The sequence below is a fragment of the Geotrypetes seraphini genome, chromosome 13 (assembly GCF_902459505.1).
Source record: "Geotrypetes seraphini chromosome 13, aGeoSer1.1, whole genome shotgun sequence".
In the NCBI taxonomy this organism is placed as follows: Eukaryota; Metazoa; Chordata; class Amphibia; order Gymnophiona; family Dermophiidae; genus Geotrypetes; species Geotrypetes seraphini.
The window spans coordinates 7368032-7390234 of record NC_047096.1 but is presented as its reverse complement, the minus strand read 5'-3'; the positions used below and the strand labels follow the sequence as shown (position 1 = coordinate 7390234).

General features: G+C 41.0%; 2 protein-coding genes across 2 annotated transcripts in view; one reads left to right on the top strand and one right to left on the bottom strand.

Annotated features, from left to right (window-relative positions):
- CAPZA1 (capping actin protein of muscle Z-line subunit alpha 1) overlaps nt 1-22203 on the bottom strand; it is a 28870-nt gene that overhangs the window by 5558 nt on the left and 1109 nt on the right. Inside the window, exons 2-8 of the mRNA XM_033917539.1 lie at nt 14117-14180; nt 10862-10913; nt 10500-10563; nt 9281-9487; nt 6346-6425; nt 4388-4466; nt 1694-1765 (exon numbers count right to left, since the gene is read on the bottom strand). Of these exons, the coding sequence (XP_033773430.1) occupies nt 1694-1765; nt 4388-4466; nt 6346-6425; nt 9281-9487; nt 10500-10563; nt 10862-10913; nt 14117-14180 (618 nt within the window). The remainder of the gene's footprint in view (nt 1-1693; nt 1766-4387; nt 4467-6345; nt 6426-9280; nt 9488-10499; nt 10564-10861; nt 10914-14116; nt 14181-22203) is intronic.
- ST7L (suppression of tumorigenicity 7 like) overlaps nt 11776-22203 on the top strand; it is an 83602-nt gene continuing 73174 nt past the window's right edge. The window contains exon 1 of the mRNA XM_033917537.1: nt 11776-12157. Within this exon, the coding sequence (XP_033773428.1) occupies nt 12073-12157 (85 nt within the window). The 5' untranslated portion in view covers nt 11776-12072. The remainder of the gene's footprint in view (nt 12158-22203) is intronic.

Sequence of the window (22203 nt, the reverse complement as noted above, 5' to 3'; positions counted from 1 at the left end):
ATACATATTGTACCTCATCATTATAGAAGGTACAGAATAGAAATGACAGATGCAATCTGTTTGATTTTAGATGGGAGGATCTCTTTCTTATATTGTTTAGAAGTGACATTTCAGCATAGGTAAGGTCAGGACCAATGATCCCCAGAACAACTCCTGCAAGCCCTTTACAAACCAGATCTGCTGTCCAGGTATATGCAACTGAACCATCTTGTCAAACTTAAATTTCTATTATATCCAATTAATTCCAAAACTTCACATCCCAATCTGGCATACCTATTTTGGTTATCTTTTTTAATTCTCTTTTTTATGTATATCTTTCTTTTGTTGTTTTTATACTTTTTATCTTTTTTTGATTTCTTAATAATTTATTAATTTAAATAATTTATCCATTTAATTTCATAATCCTATATAATAAAATGCTAAGCGTGCATGCGCACTCTTACCCCATGTTCCCTGATCTGTCGGGCTGTGGTTGGCAGAGTGCGCATGCGTGCTAAGGCGCATGAAAGGCGGTGTGAAGTGGCGGCTGACAGGAGGAGGGCTTCGCAGAGCGGTGCTGGCAGCAGCTGCCGGGAGGAGGGCTTCGAGGCGAGGCGGCTGTCGGCACCTGCAGGCCGTGGCGGCTTGAGGCGGCTGTCGGCGGAGGGCAGACGCGAAAGGAGGTAATGGGTGTTGCTGGATAGGGGAAGAGGTGCTGATGGACAGGGGGGGCAGGAAAAGGAAGGGAGGCGTACTGCTGGACAGGGAGAGCAGGAAAGGGGTGCTGATGGACCTGGGGGTGGGGGGGGAAGAAAAAGGAAGGGAGGCCTACTGCTGGACAGGGGGAGCAGGAAAGAGGTGCTGATGGACAGGGAGAAGAAAAAGGAAGGGAGGCCTAATGCTGGACAGGGGGAACAGGAAAGAGGTGCTGCTGGACAGGGGAAGAGGTGCTGATCGACAGGGGGGAAGAAAAAGGAAGGGGGGCCTATTGCTGGACAGGGGGAGCAGGAAAGAGGTGATGATGGACAGGGGGGAGGAAAAACAAAGGGAGAAGAACTGCTGCTGGATAAGGGGAGCAGTGAAGGGGTGGTGGTGGACACAGGGGAGGTAAAAGGAAGGGAGAATGGTCAGGGGGAGCAGTCAAGGGGTGGTGGTGGACAGCCAAGGAAAAAGAAAGACAGAAAGTGGCTGAGAGAGAGAGAAAGAAATAAAGACAGACACACACACATATATTCTAGCACCCATTAATGTAACGGGCTATACGATGGATAAATTATGAAATTAAGAAATTAAGAAATTGAAAAAATATAAAAAGTATAAAAACAACAAAAGAAAGATATACATAAAAAAGAGAATTTAAAAAGTTAACCAAAATAGGTATGCCAGATTGGGATGCATGAGGAATTGATCCCCTGAGGAATTAGAAGGTTCTAGAGGCAGTCTGATATCCCATGGCAATACCAATAGAAATTGATATTCTGTCAAGAGTTTGAATGTGAAGTTTTGGAATTAACATGTATATGCAAAACAGAAACAAATTAAAGACACTCAGCCCACTTGGCTTTATCTGTAATTTTAAAATGCTACTTTGGATTTTAGGAGACTGTTTATATAGATGTAGGTAGGTTAACCTGAGTGCATAAGAACTGTTTAAAACATGTCAATTTCAGCACTTTATACCAGATAGCACAGGAACCTGTATGTTTATACTCACAGAAATTGTTATGGACTCCTGAACGTCTTTGTGGCTAACCAGTTGGACATTACCATCCTCATAGTAATGAACCTAGAACAAAATTTGTCAGAAGACCTTAAGATCAATTGTTAACTTACATGACAAAATGGTTTCAGGAATTCTTGCAGTTCAAATTTTACTTAAGCCTTACTTGACTGCAAAGTTACAGCAAGGGAAATAATCTAACGTTCAAGAGACCAACAGATTTAGCGTATTAAAATCCTGCCCCGTTTCTTTCAATGCCATTAATTTGCTTTGTTCTGAAGTTGTGTTTGTGCAATATAAAATTGCTCAATATCTTATTTAAAAATAGTAGTAATTCTGCCCTCAGGGAATGGAAAGATTAGGTTCTTACCTTGATAATCTGCTTTCTAGTAGACAGACACTCCATTCCTGAACGTGTGGGTAGTCAATCCCTTCACATGAGAATCCTTGAAGGGAGCTTCATTAGCATGCCTTCGCTTCACCTCCCATCCTTCTGGGTTGTCCAGTAAAGACTTTGGCTTGCAATCCTGTACGCTGGCCATAAAATCATCCAGACCTTTCCCAAAGAGTAAAATGTCTCTTAAATGGTAATTTACTTAAGGTCATCTTAGAGGAAGAATCCCCCACCCATTGCTGATCCATAACAACCTGTGGATGGAAATGGAATAAGCAGACATTTTGCTCACGACCTTGAAAGGTCATACAGAGCATCAGCTACATGATCCACTTCTCCCTCCCTTCCTGTCCAAACGTAACCCTCCTTCTCCCTTCTGTGTTCCAATGTGCCCCTCGTCGTCTTTCCTTTTGTTCTGGATCCCAAATTTGTGCCCACGGGGCACACGGGGGGGTTTACCTCCTCTGGCCGGCTCCCTCCTCCCAGTCACACTTCTCTTTGTAAAGCCGCAAGCCATGTGCAGGAACCAGTGCCTGCAGCTTTGTGAAGAGAAGTGTGACTAGGAGGAGAGAGCCGGATAGAGGAGGTAAACCTCCATGGGAGGCACAAATTTGGTACGTAGAATGGAGGGAAAGACGACTAGGGACGCATTGGGACACGGAAGGGAGGAGGAGGGTCGTGTTGGCACAGGGAGAGGCAGGACCCCGGTTCGTAAGTACGAATTTGACGTTAAAATCGGGCATTCTTAAACCAGGGACTGCCTGTAATTCAAAAATAAACACGAGCAAAAAAGACTGGCTCCCATCATCTTGCTTGAACAACTGAGGAATTGGAGGACAGCCCAGGATAGGTGGTGGAGCAAAAGAATTCTCACGAGAAGGGATTGACTACCCACACGTTCAGGAATGGAATGGCATGATTTTTACATGATGAACAGAAAAGACATACGAGGACTCCCTGAGCGCTAGTGGACTGATGGGCATGATGGACCACTGGTCTGACCCAGCAGCGGCAATTCTTATGTTCTTACATAACATAACATCAATTTATTCTTCTATACCGCCACAATCAAACGATTTCTAGGTGGTTTGCACAGAAGAGAGCTGGACAATCAGCGAAGTACAAATAGTTAAAAATACAACATGTTTCCTATGTATACACAATGTAAAATTTTTGTTATCCCTAAGGCTTCAATTAAGAAATGAATTTATCAAACAGTTCAGCCTTAATTTCTTTTCGAAGTGTGCCATAAGACAGCATGGCTCCACTAATATGACTGCCCAACCAGGACTTCTGCTTACTTGCTTGAAATGCAAGAGTCCTATCCCCAAAAGATCTATATCTGCAACCAGTAATCTTTGGATAGGCTCAACCAACCTTTGTTCTATGGGAATTAAATAGTGGAGGGGAAAAGGATGTTAGTTATTGGTAAAGCACTAGTATTAGTTAGATTATTAAACATATTTCCTTTTTTGGCACTGCTCTTGCTCCAAATACTCATCTGTATCTCTGCGATACCTGATTACGGGTCTGATAAACAACAGTCCTGTAGCACCCTAATTTTTCTGCGATTCATAATGGTGTCGTGGCAGCTAAAACAGAAGCAGCTTTGAAAACTGGACAACTGTTTTTCTCTTCCTCCTTCCCACTGCTTGAAGTCTCATATACTTCTTTTAAGAGCCGACATGCTGTCACAGAGCTTTACACACACCTGACTTAAATTCTTTCTAGCATGATCTAAGTGATTTACACTTGTAACACTTCTAATACTTGAATAGTCAAGTTGTGTACCAGACTCTCATAGGACCACCCAATCCACTTTCCATCATAGGAATAGCCACACCAAGCAAACTATAACCACCACATATCAACCAGCGACAGACCCATTACAATTAGTCCCTCCGACTCCCACAATTCAAACTTCTGCATGTGTATCAATCATCGACAACAAAGGGATCCCAACCTTACCCACCACCCTCTACAATTTCGAGAAATCTAATACCACTTATAAGCACCATCGCCTTCTCATTCCTGTAACTAAATATTTCATTATCTTAGGTTCCCAAAATCCCATAGCCCCTCCACTTACAGACAGTTCTCATCGTGTTAACCGCCAATAGACTTGGGATCCAATATCCAAAAGGAGCTTGTAAACCTGCTCAGTTATCTATATAACTGTTCTGTCATTTATATGCCGCTTGTTAATATTGTTAAAGCAGGTTTTTAGGACTGTAAACCGCTTTAGATATTGATTGATGGGCAATATATTAAGAATATGAGATGACATTACCAACCTGAATCTTGAGCACCCCAATCAGCTGAGCTGTAGGCTGCGAGACAGTAAACTTCCACTCTGATCTCCAACGGCCATTCCTAAACACAGTTCAAATCATAAAATCCAATCTTAGCAAAGACTTTCCAATAGCAGAAAAGGAAAGAACCAGGTGAGAGATTTTGTATTAAGTGGTCTGACAACGATACACGATCAGAACAGAAGAATAGCATGCTTCTCTCTATAAAATATGCAACTTGCTGGGGGAAATACCTACCGAAAACTTAGATATGTTTTAGACTGGATGTATGAAAACAATTTGTTTCAACCGTCCCTTCACTACTATGTAAAGACAGCTAATTTCATGTTTATTCAGTAGGGTTATCCAGTGGAGTTTCTCTCACTGCACACAGGGGACTTACCTTGGATTTTTTCATGGAATGCTCTAAGAAATCAGAACTAAGGGCCGGAAGCACAAAACTCACCGTGCCTTTAGCAATCATTGCTAAACCAGTTTTATCAGGCTTCATGACAAAATATTGCATCTATCGAGGTCTTTTTACATGGTTTGTAGCAGCCTCTGATCATCATATGTAAATAAATTACAAGCTCATCGATATTAAAATGAGCACTCCGATCATCATATGTAAATAAATTACAAGCTCATCGATATTAAAATGAGCACTCCGATCATCATATGTAAATAAATTACAAGCTCATCGATATTAAAATGAGCACTCCGATCATCATATGTAAATAAATTACAAGCTCATCGATATTAAAATGAGCACTCCGATCATCATATGTAAATAAATTACAAGCTCATCGATATTAAAATGAGCACTCCGATCATCATATGTAAATAAATTACAAGCGCATCGATATTAAAATGAGCACTCCGATCATCATATGTAAATAAATTACAAGCGCATCGATATTAAAATGAGCACTCCGATCATCATATGTAAATAAATTACAAGCGCATCGATATTAAAATGAGCACTCCGATCATCATATGTAAATAAATTACAAGCGCATCGATATTAAAATGAGCACTCCGATCATCATATGTAAATAAATTACAAGCGCATCGATATTAAAATGAGCACTCCGATCATCATATGTAAATAAATTACAAGCGCATCGATATTAAAATGAGCACTCCGATCATCATATGTAAATAAATTACAAGCGCATCGATATTAAAATGAGCACTCCGATCATCATATGTAAATAAATTACAAGCGCATCGATATTAAAATGAGCACTCCGATCATCATATGTAAATAAATTACAAGCGCATCGATATTAAAATGAGCACTCCGATCATCATATGTAAATAAATTACAAGCGCATCGATATTAAAATGAGCACTCCGATTATGCCCACAAGATGCACAAAATGAAGCGCCGTTTTTTTTTTTTTAATGTTCTGAAATCTCCGACAGGTCTGGAGGTGCCGGTAGCACAATAAAAAAACAAAAGTGCTGAATTGCAGGTTTTTTTTTAAATGGGCAAGGATGTTATACGTGTCACACACAATATCTGTCCCCATTAAAAACATTTTTAAAAACCCAAAACTAACCCACAGCAAACTTGTGCCAGCAATGAAGGAGGCTACTCCGAGGAGAGAGTGGCAGGTGGCGTAGTTGTTAGAGCTACAGCCTCAGCAACCTGACGTTGTGGGTTCAAACCCTGGGTAAGTAGTCACTGCCCCAGGTACATTAGATAGACTATGAGCCCAACAGGACAGACAGGGAAAATGCTTGAGTACCTGACTATGAACCACTTAGGGCTCCTTTTACTAAGGTGCGTTAGGACCTTAGCGTGCGCTAGACCTTAACGCCAGCATTGAGCTGGCGTTATTCTAGAAGCGTACCATGCAGTAAAAGAAGCCCTTAATATACCTTGTCCAAGTGGTATATCAAAACCCAAACCCCCCCTTCCTTTATACTCAAACAGAATTCTTGAGTATCCTTACCAAAAATTTTTTGGCTGAAACTGGTGGCTCTCGATACAGGCAATTATTGTTTGCTGTCCGTCTATAGTTTTGCCATAAACCTGTTTTCCCCACAAAGAAAGGAAAATTATCAAAGACAAAACGGACTCATCCTTACCACACATTATTACACACAATGTCCATCTAATAGGTTCAATAATATTTTATATTCTGCATGAATGAATTTGTCTGTAAGCCTAGCTTAGTTTTAGCACCAAGTAGGAAGTGTTGCATTAGAACCCTGTGCTAAGTTTCAAGTTTATTAAATTTTACTATACCGACTATCAACAAGTATCTAGCTGGTTTACAAGTTAAAATAAGATGAAAAATAAAGTTAATACAATATATAAAATAATTAAGAAGAAAAAAAAAAAGGAGATTGTGAACATTTAGACTTTAACTGGACATACAGGAAAGTGATGGTAGGGAAAAGAAATGGAAGGGAAAAAACACATAGTTCGGCTAAAAAAAAAAAAAAAAAAAAAATTGTATTGGGGAGTTTAAACAGTCCTGATGCAGTTTTATTTAGCTACTGACCTAGTCAGAAAAACCAACATTTGCTGCAGAGAGTTAAAACATTACATTGGTGTCTTCTATCCCGCCAATACCTTTCAGTTCTAGGCGGTTTACAACAAGAGTTGGCCTGGGCATTCCCAGGGAGAATACATGGTTAATAGATGTAGTATGCGTCGGGATCTGTGGAGGGTCGATCAGGTTTAGTTAGGTCATTTGACAAATTTCTTGAATAGAAAAGTTTTAAGTTCTTTCTTGAATGTTTTGTAGTTGGGCGTCAAGACAGCAGATTGGAAAGGTGGTGGTCTAGTTTCGTTGCGTTGGTGGCTAATAGTCCGTCGTATATTTTTTTGCTTTGTATACCTTTGATTTGGGGGGGGGGGGTGAAATGTGCATGAGTTTTTCCTGATTAGGTAGTTGCTCAGATAGCTTGGTCCGTTTCCATTTAGGGCTTTGAATAGGGTGCAGTAGAATTTGTATTGTATGCGTGCTTGTACTGGGAGCCAGTGTGAGTCTTGGAAAGCGGTGGTGATGTGGTCATATTTTTTCAGCGAGTAAATCAGTCTAAGCGCTGTATTTTGGACTGTTTGTAATCGTTTTAGCATGTTGGTTGGGTCTGGCTCATGCACTGAAAGGATGAGAGCGATTAAAGAAACAGCGGCCTGTTGACTCCGAACCCCACCTCAAAACACACACCAATTTCCTCCTATTGCCACAAAAAAAAAGTCCCTGGTTGTTCTGTGGATCCCACCTCTGACCCCACAATAGTACAGTGGTCCAAGTGATTCTCCAACCACTTGTACATGTTGGAAGGCAGCAGCAAGTGAGCCTCACTCTTACCTCTCAACATTTAGAAGCTGAGAGTATCTACTGGGACCATAGGGTACTGTATCAGCAAAGTCACAGGAGGTCTGGGAACCCAACTGAGCTACTACCAGAGACCTTGGGTATTCTGATATGAAGCGCTGCACTTCACCTCAGATAATCATTTTGCACCTGGCTGGTGCAAAGATTCAGTACTAGGAACACACTTACCACGCTAGATTTTAGGGTTTTATACTTTCCAAGAGTGAAGCACTTAGCAGTATGTAAAAGAATGCACTTAAATTGTTAACCTTAAATTATCAAAAATAAGGCTCTCTCTACGTCTTTGATAAGAAGTTTATCAAGTTTTAAGTTTCAAGTTTATTATTAAATTTGATTAATCGCCTATTCTAAATTCTAGGCGATGTAAAAATAGTTAAAATTACAGAGTTAGGGGAAACAGACACAGCTAACAAAAAGACTAAATCTACTAAACACGATAAAAAACCAACTTATACAAACATATTAAAACATGAGGAGAGGATAGAAAGAAATACAATCCGATTATAAAGAAAAACAATTAAGGTTAAATACGATAGGGAAGGGAAAGAAAAACCAAAACATTTTTGAGGATAAAAGAGTACAAAAGAGTATAAGCAATTCATTTATTAATTGAATGCATCTTTAAAAAGAAAACCCTTAAGTTTGCTCTTAAATCTTTCCAAGTTTTTTTCCTCTCTTAAGTAAATTGGAAGGGAATTCCATGTTTGTGGAGCTGTAACGGAAAAAATGGATTGCCGCCGTGTATTGATAATTTTGAGAGAGGGAATGACTAATAAGTGTTGGTCATTCGACCGCAGTAATCTGGATGTGGTATGAGGAAGTAGAAGTAGGAAAGATTACAATCGTGGAGGTGCTGTGAAAGATCCAAGAAAATTCTCCACTGTATAAACCAGTTTATTGCAAACTGTGTGCCGCGAGACGCCGGTGCAGGCCAACTGTCTAAAGCAGTGTTTCTCAACTTGGTCCTGGAGTACCCCCTTGCCAGACAGGTTTTCAATGAATATGCATAAACTTGATTTGCATACACTGCCTCCGTTGTGGATATCCTGAAAACCTGACTGGCAAGGGGGGTTCTCCAAGACCAAGTTGAGAAACACTGGTCTAAAGGACGTGCTTCTTGCGGCAATCAGTCGGTACCAGCACCTCTCAATGTGCCATCTCTTCCGGCACCCCCCACTGGAGACTCAAGGCCCATCTGGAGGGCCTTTGCACATGCACGGATGTCGACGTGATGACATCACGCATGAACATGACATCATCACGTCGACGTCCACGCTCTTCCGGATGCCTCGAGCTGTGGCCACTACATTTAGTGTGCCATGGCTTGATAAAGTTTGTGAGACACTGGTATAACCATATTTTTTTTTTTTAATCCATCTTAACTTTGTATGTTGCTAAAACAAGCTATTTTTATGGCAGGAGGATGCTGGTTGTCTAAAGACTGCAGAGCCCATGTAAAGCAGAAGAAACACTTTCTCCTACCAAACTCTACCTACACTGGCTTGCACACATTCATTCTTTAAAAGCAATACTTAACAGTGCAGACGCCATTGGTGTAATGATCTTTCACGTAAGCCCTCAGCAAGTTGTCACAGGAATCTCTCCAAGACTTTAAACCAGGTTCCACTTCATCAGGCTGCGGGTCACTGGCTTCCCTCCGTAAGTGATCAAACCTGAAGGACAGTCTGTTCCTGGGGTCTAAAAATCTGCCATTACCTAAATCCCCATGTTCTGTAATTAACACCTTAAAAAGAGAATAAAAATACAGCCTGTCTCAGAAACAACACATTTAAGTAGACATTTATCTATTGGGATTTAACTGGTTTTTCATTTTATTTCTTTGTTTTCTATCCCGCTTTCCCCAAAGAGCTTAGAACAGGTTACGGGTTAAACATACATAATATATAGTTAACAAGTTACGATTCACCCAAAGCAGTTTACAATACAGTACGTTGAATAATAATCAGACACTCAAGTATTTTCGCAATCTGTCCTGGCAGACTCACAATCTAACTGTGACAGCTGTGGTAATGGGGGTTAGGTGACCTGCCCAGAGTCACAGGGAGCAGGGCTGGGATTGAACTCACAACCTCAGGGTGCTTGAGACAGCAGCTCTAACCACTAGGCCACTCCTCCCAGGAGCCGCTTCCCCCACTATTTTCTTTTCATTCTTGTCTCTTAACACTTCTGTGATTAATTACTAGTAAGTATGTGTGTGGTGGACTTAGAGGTGATACTCAATGCAGAGAGCATGGAGAAAAGGGAGCAGGTATGAGTACTTTAAGGGTGTCAGCACTCACAATGTTGTATGGCAAGCGCACCATTCACTCTGCAGAAGGGGCAAACTAGACATAAGAACATAAGAAGTTGGCCAGCAGTCTGCTCCCGCGGCGGCCCATCAGGTCCATGACCTCTAAGTGATCCTTTGTCTAAAACCCTTTAGTTTCAGAATACATCTAAACCTAGCTACATTCACATTCCTTTATTACAAATACAGAACTATTCATGGCATAACAATGAATGCCAAGTTCTATTGGCAAAAAATATAGCCCACTGGTTTCTTGAAGAATGTCTCAAACTTTGGAGAAGGGGTGGGGGTGACTTATCAGCACAGGCTTTAAAACATGCAGCTCACAAGCAGCTCCATTTTGGCCCTGTATATATGAAAAGTTCTACAGAGCATCAACTAAGCACCACATTGGTTATGGTCTTTTTCTCCCCATGGCATCACCATATCTCAAAGGGCACCATCTTACCTGATCCTCGTACCCCTCAATTTTAGCTGGCGTGAATTGATCCATGTTGTACTGGGCAAATGCACTGTGTAAGCAAAATGATAAACATAATTAGAACCAGGAAACCATTCTCCTGGTTCACATTTGTAGAGTAGGCGCTTTAGGGGACATAACTACTGTATATATTGTACCCGATTCGCCTTGAGCGCAAACTTGGGAAGGTGAGTAGCAGATACTAACGCCTCAGGAATATCCACCTAAGAATGAAAATTTAATGCCTGTTCTAGTATCTGGCTAACAAACATAATCCATTCTCCTAGTTTGAGGAGTGGAAGCTGTAGGGAAGTTATGCACATTTCATTATTCACATCTAATGTACTCACTGGGCTGCTCCTTCCCTGAGAAGGTTGTCATTGTTGAGCAGTAATCGAACATCTGGTAAGGGAGAAAAGAAAGTTAATGCACTAGTTACCTTTTATTCCCTTTCTGACTGATTAAAAGTCTAAAACAAACAATGTAATGCCAGGGCTTTACACAACCTTCAACGCCAACTCTTTTTACTACTGTCCAACTTAAATTACAACGCCAAACGATATTAGGTTTTATTTTGTCCTGGATCTAAAGTACTAGTAAATATAAATTTATATTGACATTAGATCCAGAACAAAGATAATCATATCTATCTTAAACACAAATGATAAAGTTATCATATTATATCATGTTTTTATTGTGAAGCGGGAATCAGGGAACTCATAAATATGTGAAAGAGAACAGGTGAAAGCGGTGTCTGGCTTCATTATTGCCAGACAGTTTAGTGGGACCAGGACCGGTGGCAGGGCTGCTCGCAATCCGGATGCGCCGCCAACTCCTCACTCTCCCGGCAGCCGGCAAACAACATGAAGGACCACCACCAGGAAGAATCAGCTGCCTGCCTGCATGTCGGACCTGCCCCAGAACTCCATTCCCCAGAGCTCCACGTAGGTAGTGTTGGAAGAAGCAAATGATAAAAGGTGATGGGGAAAGATTTTGGATGGAGTGTAGGGCTATTTCTGGGCCTGAGTTAGCACAAGCACCATTTTCTCTCACTCTTAAAACACTTTGGAATTTCTGCAAGCTGTGTATGTTAGTCAAGGTCACCTTGTATCAACACAGACCCTAAGATCCCTTGTTTTCCCTAATGGAATGTGTGGGAAAGGACGGAATCTGTAGAACTGTGATATCTGGCACCTTAGGTCTATCTATTGGATGATTTGTGTTACATTCCAATGGCAGGAGCTATGTGACCCAAATGTTACCCCTGCCAGTCGGGCATTGATGGTCTCTGAAAATGCCCAGGAAGAAGGGAGAAGACACCTTAAAGAGGAGGACAAAGGAAGGAAAAACCAAAACGGTTGGTGCTGAAGTGACTGTGTGTGCTACACACGACCTAAGACTACAGAGAAGAGTTCCCTTGTGCTGGTCCTTAGAAGAGAGAACACCTGTCTTCGTAGAGACTTGCAAGCTTTCTCTTTGAATTACTTAAGACTGATATGAGCTGAGGGCTCGGGCCAATTCTATCGCAAAACTCCCCCATGCTGAAATTCTACAACTGTCCATGGAACTGGGGTCTGCCTCTGGCTCATTGCCCTGGAAGAGAGATTCCGGTCACCTGGTGGTTTGCACTTCCTGGGAATCCAATGGTAAGCAGGAATTCCTTCTACAGTTCACTAAAACTTTAGTTTTGTGCATGTGCGAGAAAAGATTGCAGGACTTCTTTGATGATTTAGCCATACGTGGATCATAGCTGCTTATCTCTTTAGGAGATCTTAGTTATATTGTATGCAATATTTAGTTCTTGTGCTGAGGGTACACATGTATTTTACCAATTGTTTATGTAACAGTATTTATATATAATCAGTAGTGTTTTATGCATGTGATATATTTTTCTATGCATCTCATATTTTGGTAATAAAACCTGTATTTACCAATTTGTCTCTCCTGATCTGTTTGCAATAACAACCAAAAGGTTTGTGCCTTGGTTTCTGTAATTAGTGCTTTTTTCCCTGGACATTAAGGAGTGAGCCACAAAGCTCCAAGCTAATTGCATAATTATTTTAAAGCCCTAAATACTACAGGAGGTGGAGGGAGAGAGAAAGAGAGATAAGGTGTTGGGAGGAAAGAGGGGAGAGGATATGCTGGATGGAGGGGGGGCAAGATAGAAGATATTGGTTAGAAGAGTGAAAATAAGGGAGGGAAGAGAAGATGCTGGAAGGGGGGAGAGAAGGAAGAGTTAGCAAAAAAAAAAAACTGAATAGAAGCTTAAAATAGAAGCCCATAGAGATGAAGAAAAATAAATGGAGGAAAACTGAAAGGAAAAGGTTAAGTCAGAGTTGGATGTAGAGAGGAAGTGAAGACAGGAAGAGAGAAGAAGTAGATAATTTTCTTTCCAGGGTCTGCAGTCTAAGATAGAAGAAAGCAGAAACTGGGATAAAACATGAATAAAATGGCCAGATAAGACAAAGTAGAAAAAATATTTTAAAATTTCATGAACAGAAAATGCAGTTTTACTGTAAATTTGTACTGTAGAGTGTTTGAACTGCATATCTTACCAATCTTGAGGTTTAAGTTTGATTTTTGTCTACATTTATTTAAGTTTGTAGTTGCTTGTAGTTGTATTTTCCTATGTAGGGGCCTTGTTGGGAATATGTTAGCTTTGGGATATATGCATCACAGATATTTGTATTATGTTTAGTGACTCACAAGATAGCTGATGGGAAGGGAGGATAAATAGTCTTTATAGATTTCATGATAACCCAAATTTCTAACCTCTATTTACGTATATTTGAGTCAACTTTTTTTCCTCCTTTTTGGAGGGAAAAGGGATACCTCGGTTTATATTCGAGTATACATGGTATTTTTTTTTAAAAAGCTTAAGATATTTGCAGATTGTGACTGAAGTGTATGGCGATATTCCGTTCCTTTATTTCTTTTCTGTATATTGCCAGTTTGATTTAACACTCAGTTTTGTACCTTTTGTGGGCCTTGTGTCCTTGTAATGTTGGATTTCTGTACACTCTGTGTTGCACTCGCTAATAAAAATTATTTACAAAAAAAAAGCTTCTTAAAATGCTGTATGGCTTTGCACCTAACCCCTCCGAATATGGAGGGAGGGGTGTATTAACTTCATGGCACTTTGCACATCCCCCTCCCCATCTCCCACATTCCCTCAGTCACAAACTCAAGAGCTACCCCTCCTAATGAATTTTGCTCTCCTGATCATTCACTCCAAAGATATCAAAAATAGCCGATGGGTCCCCAAGTCCTCCCTTTTCATTTACATGCTCAATCCAACACCATCTCGTTTTCTGGGAACATATCACACTAATTACTCACGCCTCCCTTATCAGTCTGCTATATTCATTTTGCTTTACATGCTTTGTGGCCATTATTTAACAAATGCTGTGATACAAGTTTAACGAACTAAGTTGCATTAATTCGGAAACACTACACATCGGCAATAATGCTTGGTAACTAGCAGAGCTGGCTTGCAACACACCATTATATGAAAAGCAGTACAAGTCTGTGTGTGTTTGTGCTTTTTTTGTGAAAGAGTCTAGCCCTATAAATGGGGTGTTTTTACTCTCTCTTCACTTACTCACCATTGAATACTTCATTGAATTCTCCAGGAGGGGAATGGATGATAAACTTTGCAGCTATACGAACCTAAAATTAAAGCAGGTCTGGATTAGTAAATTAAGCTTACTAAATGCACATTGCTCATTTAAAAGAAGGGACAATTTACTTATGTGCTCAATCCACCATATGCTCAGTTTTGATATCTGATGAAAAAAAAGTTTCACACTTCCCATGTCAATTACTTCAGAGTATTCCACTCTGGAATGGACCATCTGTTTTTGTTTTCTTTCCAAGAACTGGTTAACTAATGTAGGAACAAGATGAATCCATGGCTCATATTAAACAAAGGAGCTAATTCCCAAGTGTCCTAATAAGAGATTATTAAGTTCTTACTTTGCTACTATATTTTCTAGTAGATAGGTGTGTTATTCTGGACAGAAAGTAATCGCCCCATGCTCACGAGTCATGCAGAAGGAATCCATTCCAACTTTTAAATCCCTCCTCCTTCACCAGAGGGCTCTGCTGCCCCTTCAGTTTGTACCAAAGCAGGTGATATCCCTATAAAGAAACACATGCGAAGGAGGGGTACAGCAAAACACCCCAAACTACAATTCTGTTATGCTCTGAAATTGTAACATGTTAAACATTGCCACTGGGGGGAGTTTAACCATGATGGCGTCCTGAAGGAGTTCGATGGTACGCTGTCGGAGTGCTTGAGAATTTTGATGGTGCAACGGAAATCGAAGACCCGGAGTAGACAGTGGGCTTGCAAAATCTATCTTTAACATCAGAATCTACAGTTACTGTGAAAATTAAACCTTTTGCGATAGCTCCCTTTAAAAATCCCCCAGTTATAGACCTGAATTCAATATGGAAAGCTATTTCTGAATTGCAGTCCTCATTGGGGACTCGGATACAAAGTTTAACAACTTATTGCTCAGGAGTACTTTCTGAGACAGTACAATTACACCAAAGAGTTGGGAAATTAGAAACTGAATCTGCGGAGCAAGGAAAAAAACTGGATATTTTGTTCAAAATCAGCTCTTAATGAAGGATAATGGGAATATTAACTTTAAACTGGAGATGCTGGCGAACGAGTCAAGACGGCATAATTTGAGACTAATCAATTTTCCTAAACTGATCACAGTTTTAGCACTTGATATGTTCAAAAGATATCTTACAGCGGTTTTGAATATTCCATAAACTTCTTATCCACCTGTGTCAAGGGTTTACTATCTCCCAGTTGGAAAGAAGAAAACAGCATATGAACGATAGGCTCCTGCGTTGGAAGTGGTTGTTGAAAATATTCTTCAAATTTAAAGATAAAAAGTTTATGAATTATAAGATCAGAATGTACCCAGATGTAACTAGAGTGACCCCCCGTCAAAAAGAGGAAACAATTTTTGATTTTGCATCCTCAGGTTCTAAAATTGGGAGCAACATTTGCGCTTAGATTTCCTTGTAAATTTTCGGGGAACTAGATATGTATTCTTTGAGTCTTCACAATTGTCAGGATTTGTTTTGGGTAAAGAAGAAGGCTGGTAATATAAAGACCTAGGTGATATTGTCTGTTTACCTAATAATTTACTAAATTCCGATTTATTTTAAAGCTTATATTGTGAACTACCTAACAGTATAAAGGGGGAAAAAATTCCTATTTTCTTATTGTATTGTTTTTGATTCTTTTCTCAGTTTGTAACTGTTTAATATGTATGATTTTTGTGATCATGAAAATGGAAACTTTAATAAAAGAAAATTAACCTCCCCCTCCAAAAAAACAACATTGCCATTGAACAATCAAAACATCAATATAATTATACCAAACATTTATGGAGCTCAAATATTATCCCAGTGTTATAGCAATAGAATATTCTTCATACCCCTAAGGACTGACCGTCGTCCAAATTTCAGTTTGGACTCAAACTTTCTGAATGAGACATTAGGCAGGTGCAGAAGATAACTGACAGGGTGGGGCTCCAGAAAAAGACACACCAATCTACTAGAAAAGATATTAGCAAGTAAGAATTTGTGGGAGCCAGTAAGGATGCCTCTCAGTACCAAGCAGCAGAACCAAATCGCGCTTCTGCTCGTGTCGCTCAGCAACCGAAGGAACTCGCGGCATCTGGTTAGCAGCAGGGCAGGAACTTGGAAAGTTCGCTCCTGCCCACTGCACCTCCACCGTGGATCACCAAGATGAGGTACTGTGTGAGGCTAGGACAGGGAGGGAGGCGGGGGCAGAGCCTGGGAGGGAGGGTGCAGAGTGTGACGGGGAAAGGAAGGAAGGGTGCAGAGTCTGACAGGGGAGGGGGGAAGGAAGGAAGAAAGGGGGCTGGTGCAATGCCTGACAGAGGAGGGGGAAAGGAAGGAAGGGGGCTGGTGCAATGCCTGACAGGGGAGGGGGGAAAGAAGGGGGCTGGTGCAATGCCTGACAGAGGAGAGAGGGAAGGATGCTGGGTGCAGAGCCTGACAGGGGAGGGGGGGAGGAAGGGGGCTGGGCGCAGAGCTTGACAGGGGAGGGGAGGATGGAAGGGTGCTGGTTGCAGAGCCTGACGGGGCAGGACACTTGAATATAAGCCGCCCGACTTATATTCGAGTCATCCATTTTCCCTCCTTTTTTGGGGGAAAGGGGGCTAGTGCAATGCCTGACAGGGGAGGGGGAAAGGAAGGAAGGGGGCTGGTGCAATGCCTGACAGGGGAGGGGGGAAAGAAGGGGGCTGGTGCAATGCCTGACAGAGGAGAGAGGGAAGGATGCTGGGTGCAGAGCCTGACAGGGGAGGGGGGAAGGAAGGGGGCTGGGCGCAGAGCCTGACAGGGGAGGGTATGATGGAAGGGTGCTGGTTGTAGAGCCGCCCGACTTATATTCGAGTCAACCATTTTTTCCTCCTTTTTTGGGGGAAAGGGGGGTCTCGACTTATATAATCTTCCATTGTCCCAGGTACATTAGATAGCATGAGAGCCTACTGGAGCAGATAGGGACAAATGTTTGAGTACCTAAATGTAAACCACTTAGGTTATAAGTAGTATATAAATACTGAAATAAATAAAATAAATAAGAGATCAACAAAATGCTGCAGTTTATTGTGGAGGCCATAAAATTACCACAAAACATACTTAGAATCAGTCCAATATGCAACTTTCTCTGTCCGACTGGCTCTAAATGTCTGCCACAGGGGCCTGAAAGTCTATCTTAATTACGTATCTGCTTTACTTAGTAACTTATATTGCTGGAGTAAGCATAAACCATACCACTAGTCAGTAAAAGCTAGCTGCAGTGACATGTGGAAATGCTTTGCCTAGGAATTTTAACATATCCCCACACATAACAAGCTAACTTCAAACTAGAGACTGAAAAGGTCAAAGTTAGAGATATTTTACCGATTGCTTTCCACTTGTATTAGCTTGCTTTGTAAGCACTGCAGACATGCAGTGTGCACTGAAAAATGACAGACCAAGCAGTGTGCATTTGACTGGCATCACGGTATCATGCTTCTTCATCCTGGCTTCAGAGCTTCAAACACACATCAGTGCGTGAGAACACACTTTATTTCCTAAATCATATTTACATAACCCCCTTTTTGCTAAACCACGATAGCGGTTATTAGCGCATGGAGCTGTGCTGAATGCTCTGACACTCAAGAGTTCCTATCGCGGTTTAGTACAAGGGGTGGGGAGATAATGAAGCTTAATTATGAAATGATTTTAAACCAGAATATTCATTGTCACCCCTCCCTCTCACAAAAGGCTGCAAACCAGTGCCATCTCTAGACAGAAAAATCTGGATGGCAACAAGGGGCCCATCTAATTATGGAGGGGGGCAAGCCAAAGTGACATGTCTGCATATCCTGCCCACTACTATATCGCAATCCCCCTCCTCCACCCCACTTTTAAATGATCAATTTAAGACACCAGGGCCTTCTATGCATGTTTCTCTGGAACCCCCCCAATCTAACCTGGCCCATTGTCAGACTGTTTTTATTTTCCCTGATTTTTTTTCCTACATTTATATACCACTAATAGCCTAAGTTTTTTTTCTCTCTCCCCCCAGTGGGCTCATCTCAAATAATCTAAGGTACCTGGGGCAATGGAGGATTTAGTGACTCCCCTTTACATTACATTACATACAAGCTTATAATAATATCATTGATGCAAAAAATATTTGGTGAATTTGTGCTTATGACAAGTCCTTGAAACGATTTTGAGAAATTTAGTGGACCTAGAAATTGATTGGTTTTTTTCTCATTCCTGTACAAAAGGTTTTTTTTTGATTAAGTGACTTTCCCAGGGGTCTTGAGCAGCAGTGCAGGATTTGAACCCACAACCCAAAAGGTGCCGAGACCACACACTCCCCACCACACAATTCATCCTGCTTGTTAAGTTTTCAGTTATTTTGCCCCCAGACAGATGAATAGTTGTACATTTTTAACACCTTTTCTATACTTTTTCAAACTTCCATTGGGTTGGAAAGAATAAAATTTGTCACGTTTCTTGTCCTTTCTTTTAGGTGTTCCCTATATCGAGTATAAAAATTTTCTTGCTTTGAAAGAAACTATTTGAAATTTGAAAGATTTTCATATTCAAGGATTTAATTATCTTTATTGAATTTGTAAATATATAAAATTAAAAATATCGGCACTGATGTACAGTACCATTTTGCTGTGGTGGAGACGCAATTGCTGTACATTTGGTATTTAGGCACAAGATGGATGCATAAAGATTTAGGGCTCCTTTTTAGAGGTCTGCATGGGAACGGGGATCGCGAGAATCCCGCGGGAATCCCCCCTAACCCACAGGACTCACATGGGGACCCCCATCTGGCCCACAGGGATGGAAGGCTTTGGAAGCAGGGTTCGTCCATATAATATCATCGTCAGCCATATAATATAACGTCAGCCTTAGTAGAAAAAGGAGGTCTATAAGTTAATTACCTGAACAGAAAACAAAAAAAGGGTTCCACCAAAGAGATTCCACAAGGAAAACAGCAAAAGAAACTGTGGAATTGATGATCCTGTCAGAAGTAATTGCTGCTTTTTATGGGGACGGGTGGGGATGGAGGTAATTCCTTGCGGGGATGGGTGGGGACGGAGAGGATCCTGACGGGGACAGGTGAGGACAGAAAGGATCCTGGCGGGGACGGGTGGGATTTCTGTCCCCGTGCAACTCTCTACTCCTTTTATCAAGCCGTTTAACGTGCATAATAGCGCATGTTAAACCGCCGGCCGCGCTAGCGCTACCACTAGGCGGTAGTTTTTGGCCAGCGTGATGAAACGTCGAGCATGTTAACCCCGCTAGCGCGGCTTGATAAAAGGAGTCCTTAAAATGCTCCTTGAAACCATATTTCATCTGGATGGGTAAAGCTGAAAGTCAAGGAATTAGTGAAAATTAATTACTAATCCATGCTGGAAACCGCTAATATCCCCTGTTTGGTTTTTGTTCTGGTTGCAAATAACTAGTCTCCCAAAATAGACAACAGCCCACTTATCTCCTGTCCCCTTCTTCGCACTGGGGCATGCCAACAGATGAGGCTTTTTGGATGGATTCTAAATGGTAGCCAGTCTGCTGTAGAGCCAGGGCCTTGGCTGAAAGGGCAGCTTTCCTTTCCGTGAGCCCTTTTTGCTTGAAATTTATAGCTTTTCTATTCTCTACGAAACCTTTTCTCTTTCTGCAGAATATTAAGAGGCATTGCTGCTTAACAAAGAGGAAGTTGGTTTCTTCTGACGGAGATGAGCACAATGACCCAAAATGGTAATATTAGATGATTTCTTCACATAGACCAGGAAGTAGCCTTACATGCAGAGGTTTTCAGAAATGATTCCTTCCAGTCTTGCACAGGGCTCATTTTTAGAAAATCTCAAATTTATAATTTCTTTAGTAGTGGCTCAGTTTTACTAAATTGCCTGTGGATTATGTACTCAAGTCAGAGGTTGTGTTCTACAATGATGATGCCTTACATGTGTCAGAATTAATTTTGAGTCTACCATGCCCATCTTAAGTTTGCATTGGAAGTTAGCAATTTATTCAGAGACCCCAGCATTTCTATAAACAATATATGTTTCTATGCTACAGAAGTTGGAACAGGATGAAACACATCCTTTCAAACTGTCTCTCAATGACCCCCCATGCACCTGATCCTCAACCAAAACTTCCAACACCCTGCAAACCGCCTCCATCCCCAAAAGTTATCCCCACCACCCTAAAAACTCAACTATCACACACCCCAAACTAATCCCACCCCATCAGCCACTGCATATGCCCAGCAGAAACGCATACAACACAACTCCCCCCCCCCCACCACAGAACTTTACTCTTGAGAGATACACAAACAGACAGGGATCGTAAAAGTTTCCTATCCTTACATTTAGATTTTGTTGTTACTTATACTGTGAAATATATTTCTTATTGGTCACCTATTGTTTTCTCCATACATGGTTTTCCTCTGTACTTTAAAACACTGAATTGTAGTTCTGTTCCCTCTTACCTCATGTATTAGTCGGTCTGTAAGTCTATTTGTCTAACCCATTATTTTAAATTGTATGTCTAAATATGTTTATATATTTTTCAATTTTGTACCTCGCTTAGTAAAACTAAATAAGCGATTCATCAAACTCAAATAAAACTTGAAACTTGAGTTTTACCCACTACTGTAATAGCTGCTGTTGTGTAGACAGCCAGATTAGCCCATTAGTAAAGCATGTACAGTCTCGGTTAAGACTGCCATCTCACAGAACTTCCATAAACATGTGGACACCAAGTCCTGAGCACAACTTGTTGCTGGATTCAACTGAATTTTGTATTAAATGTCCAAAATGTAGAAGAATGGCTAATGCAGCTTATCAGTTGAAACCTAAACCATATTATGACCATTTTCTGTACAGGCATTCCCATTATCAGATGTACACTGCTATACTCTGTAATTCGCTGTATGTACAGTTTCTCTTTATTGTAAACCGCCTAGAAGTCGCAAGATTGTTGGCGGTATATAAGAATAAAGTTATTATTATTATTATGTCAAAGAATGGAGCCCTACCACAAAGAAAACAATCTGTTTTGACTGTTACAGTACATCTTCATAAAATTTCACTAGGACGTATAGAGCATAAAAATAAATGGTAAAAAATGGCATCTATATATAGGATGCATCCTGTATATATTTGTAAAGCTAATAACTTTCTTTTACGTTAAACCCTCAGTGAGGGCCCTCCATTATGTGCTTTGCAGTCTACTTATCAAAAAGTAGCTTCCATCAAATAAGAACTCCCACACACAGGTGTTTTTCTACGCAGTGAGAAACCTGTTGTCTCGAAACTGAGTGTAGTAGGAAAATCACTTTTAAGAATGTGCTAGATACTAGAACAAATCATGTTATATTAAGAAGCTTCTGCCCTTAGGCGCAATAGGAGAGTAAATACTATCACACACTACCAACCAGATTTGGGGCTACAAATCTAGATCTATGACAAGCAAAATAAAAGTCAATAATTCTGTAATTATAGACAGCTCCCCCCTCCTCTGTCCCCTATGTTTACTTTGCTAAAACAGTAAACCTCAAGTTTTATGCTTTTAGGTCTTGCCTTAGCATATACCAGAGGTTCCCTACCCATTCCTTGGGACACACCTAGCCAGTCAGGTTTTCAGGATACCCACAATGAATGTATACCAGAAAGATTTACATACAGTACAGGCAGTGCATGCAAATTTCACTTATACACAGTCTGTGGATATCCTGAAAAACACGACTGGGTGGGTTGAGAACCACTGTTTGTCTTATATACGATTCTTCCAATTACATTACCACAGTCAACTCAAAATATGCCTAAAAGCCTTTTAAGACTAAGTTGCTGTTTTAACAAGAAAGAAAAGCATGGTGTTTTCGAATTAACAAATCTCAGAACAAACTGTAATCCATTCTAACAAAACCCCTGGAATAGGTAGCGATAAAATGCAGCACATTTCCACGACAAAGCCCTCAAGTACTAGTTGAAGGAACTAAGGCCAGTACTGGGCAGGCTTGCACGGCGGCTGTGGAGGCTGGGCTGGGGAGGGTTTCCATGGGTGGGATGGTTAAGATGGGCTGGAGTGGAGCTTTGATGGCTGTGGAGGCTGGGCTGGGGAG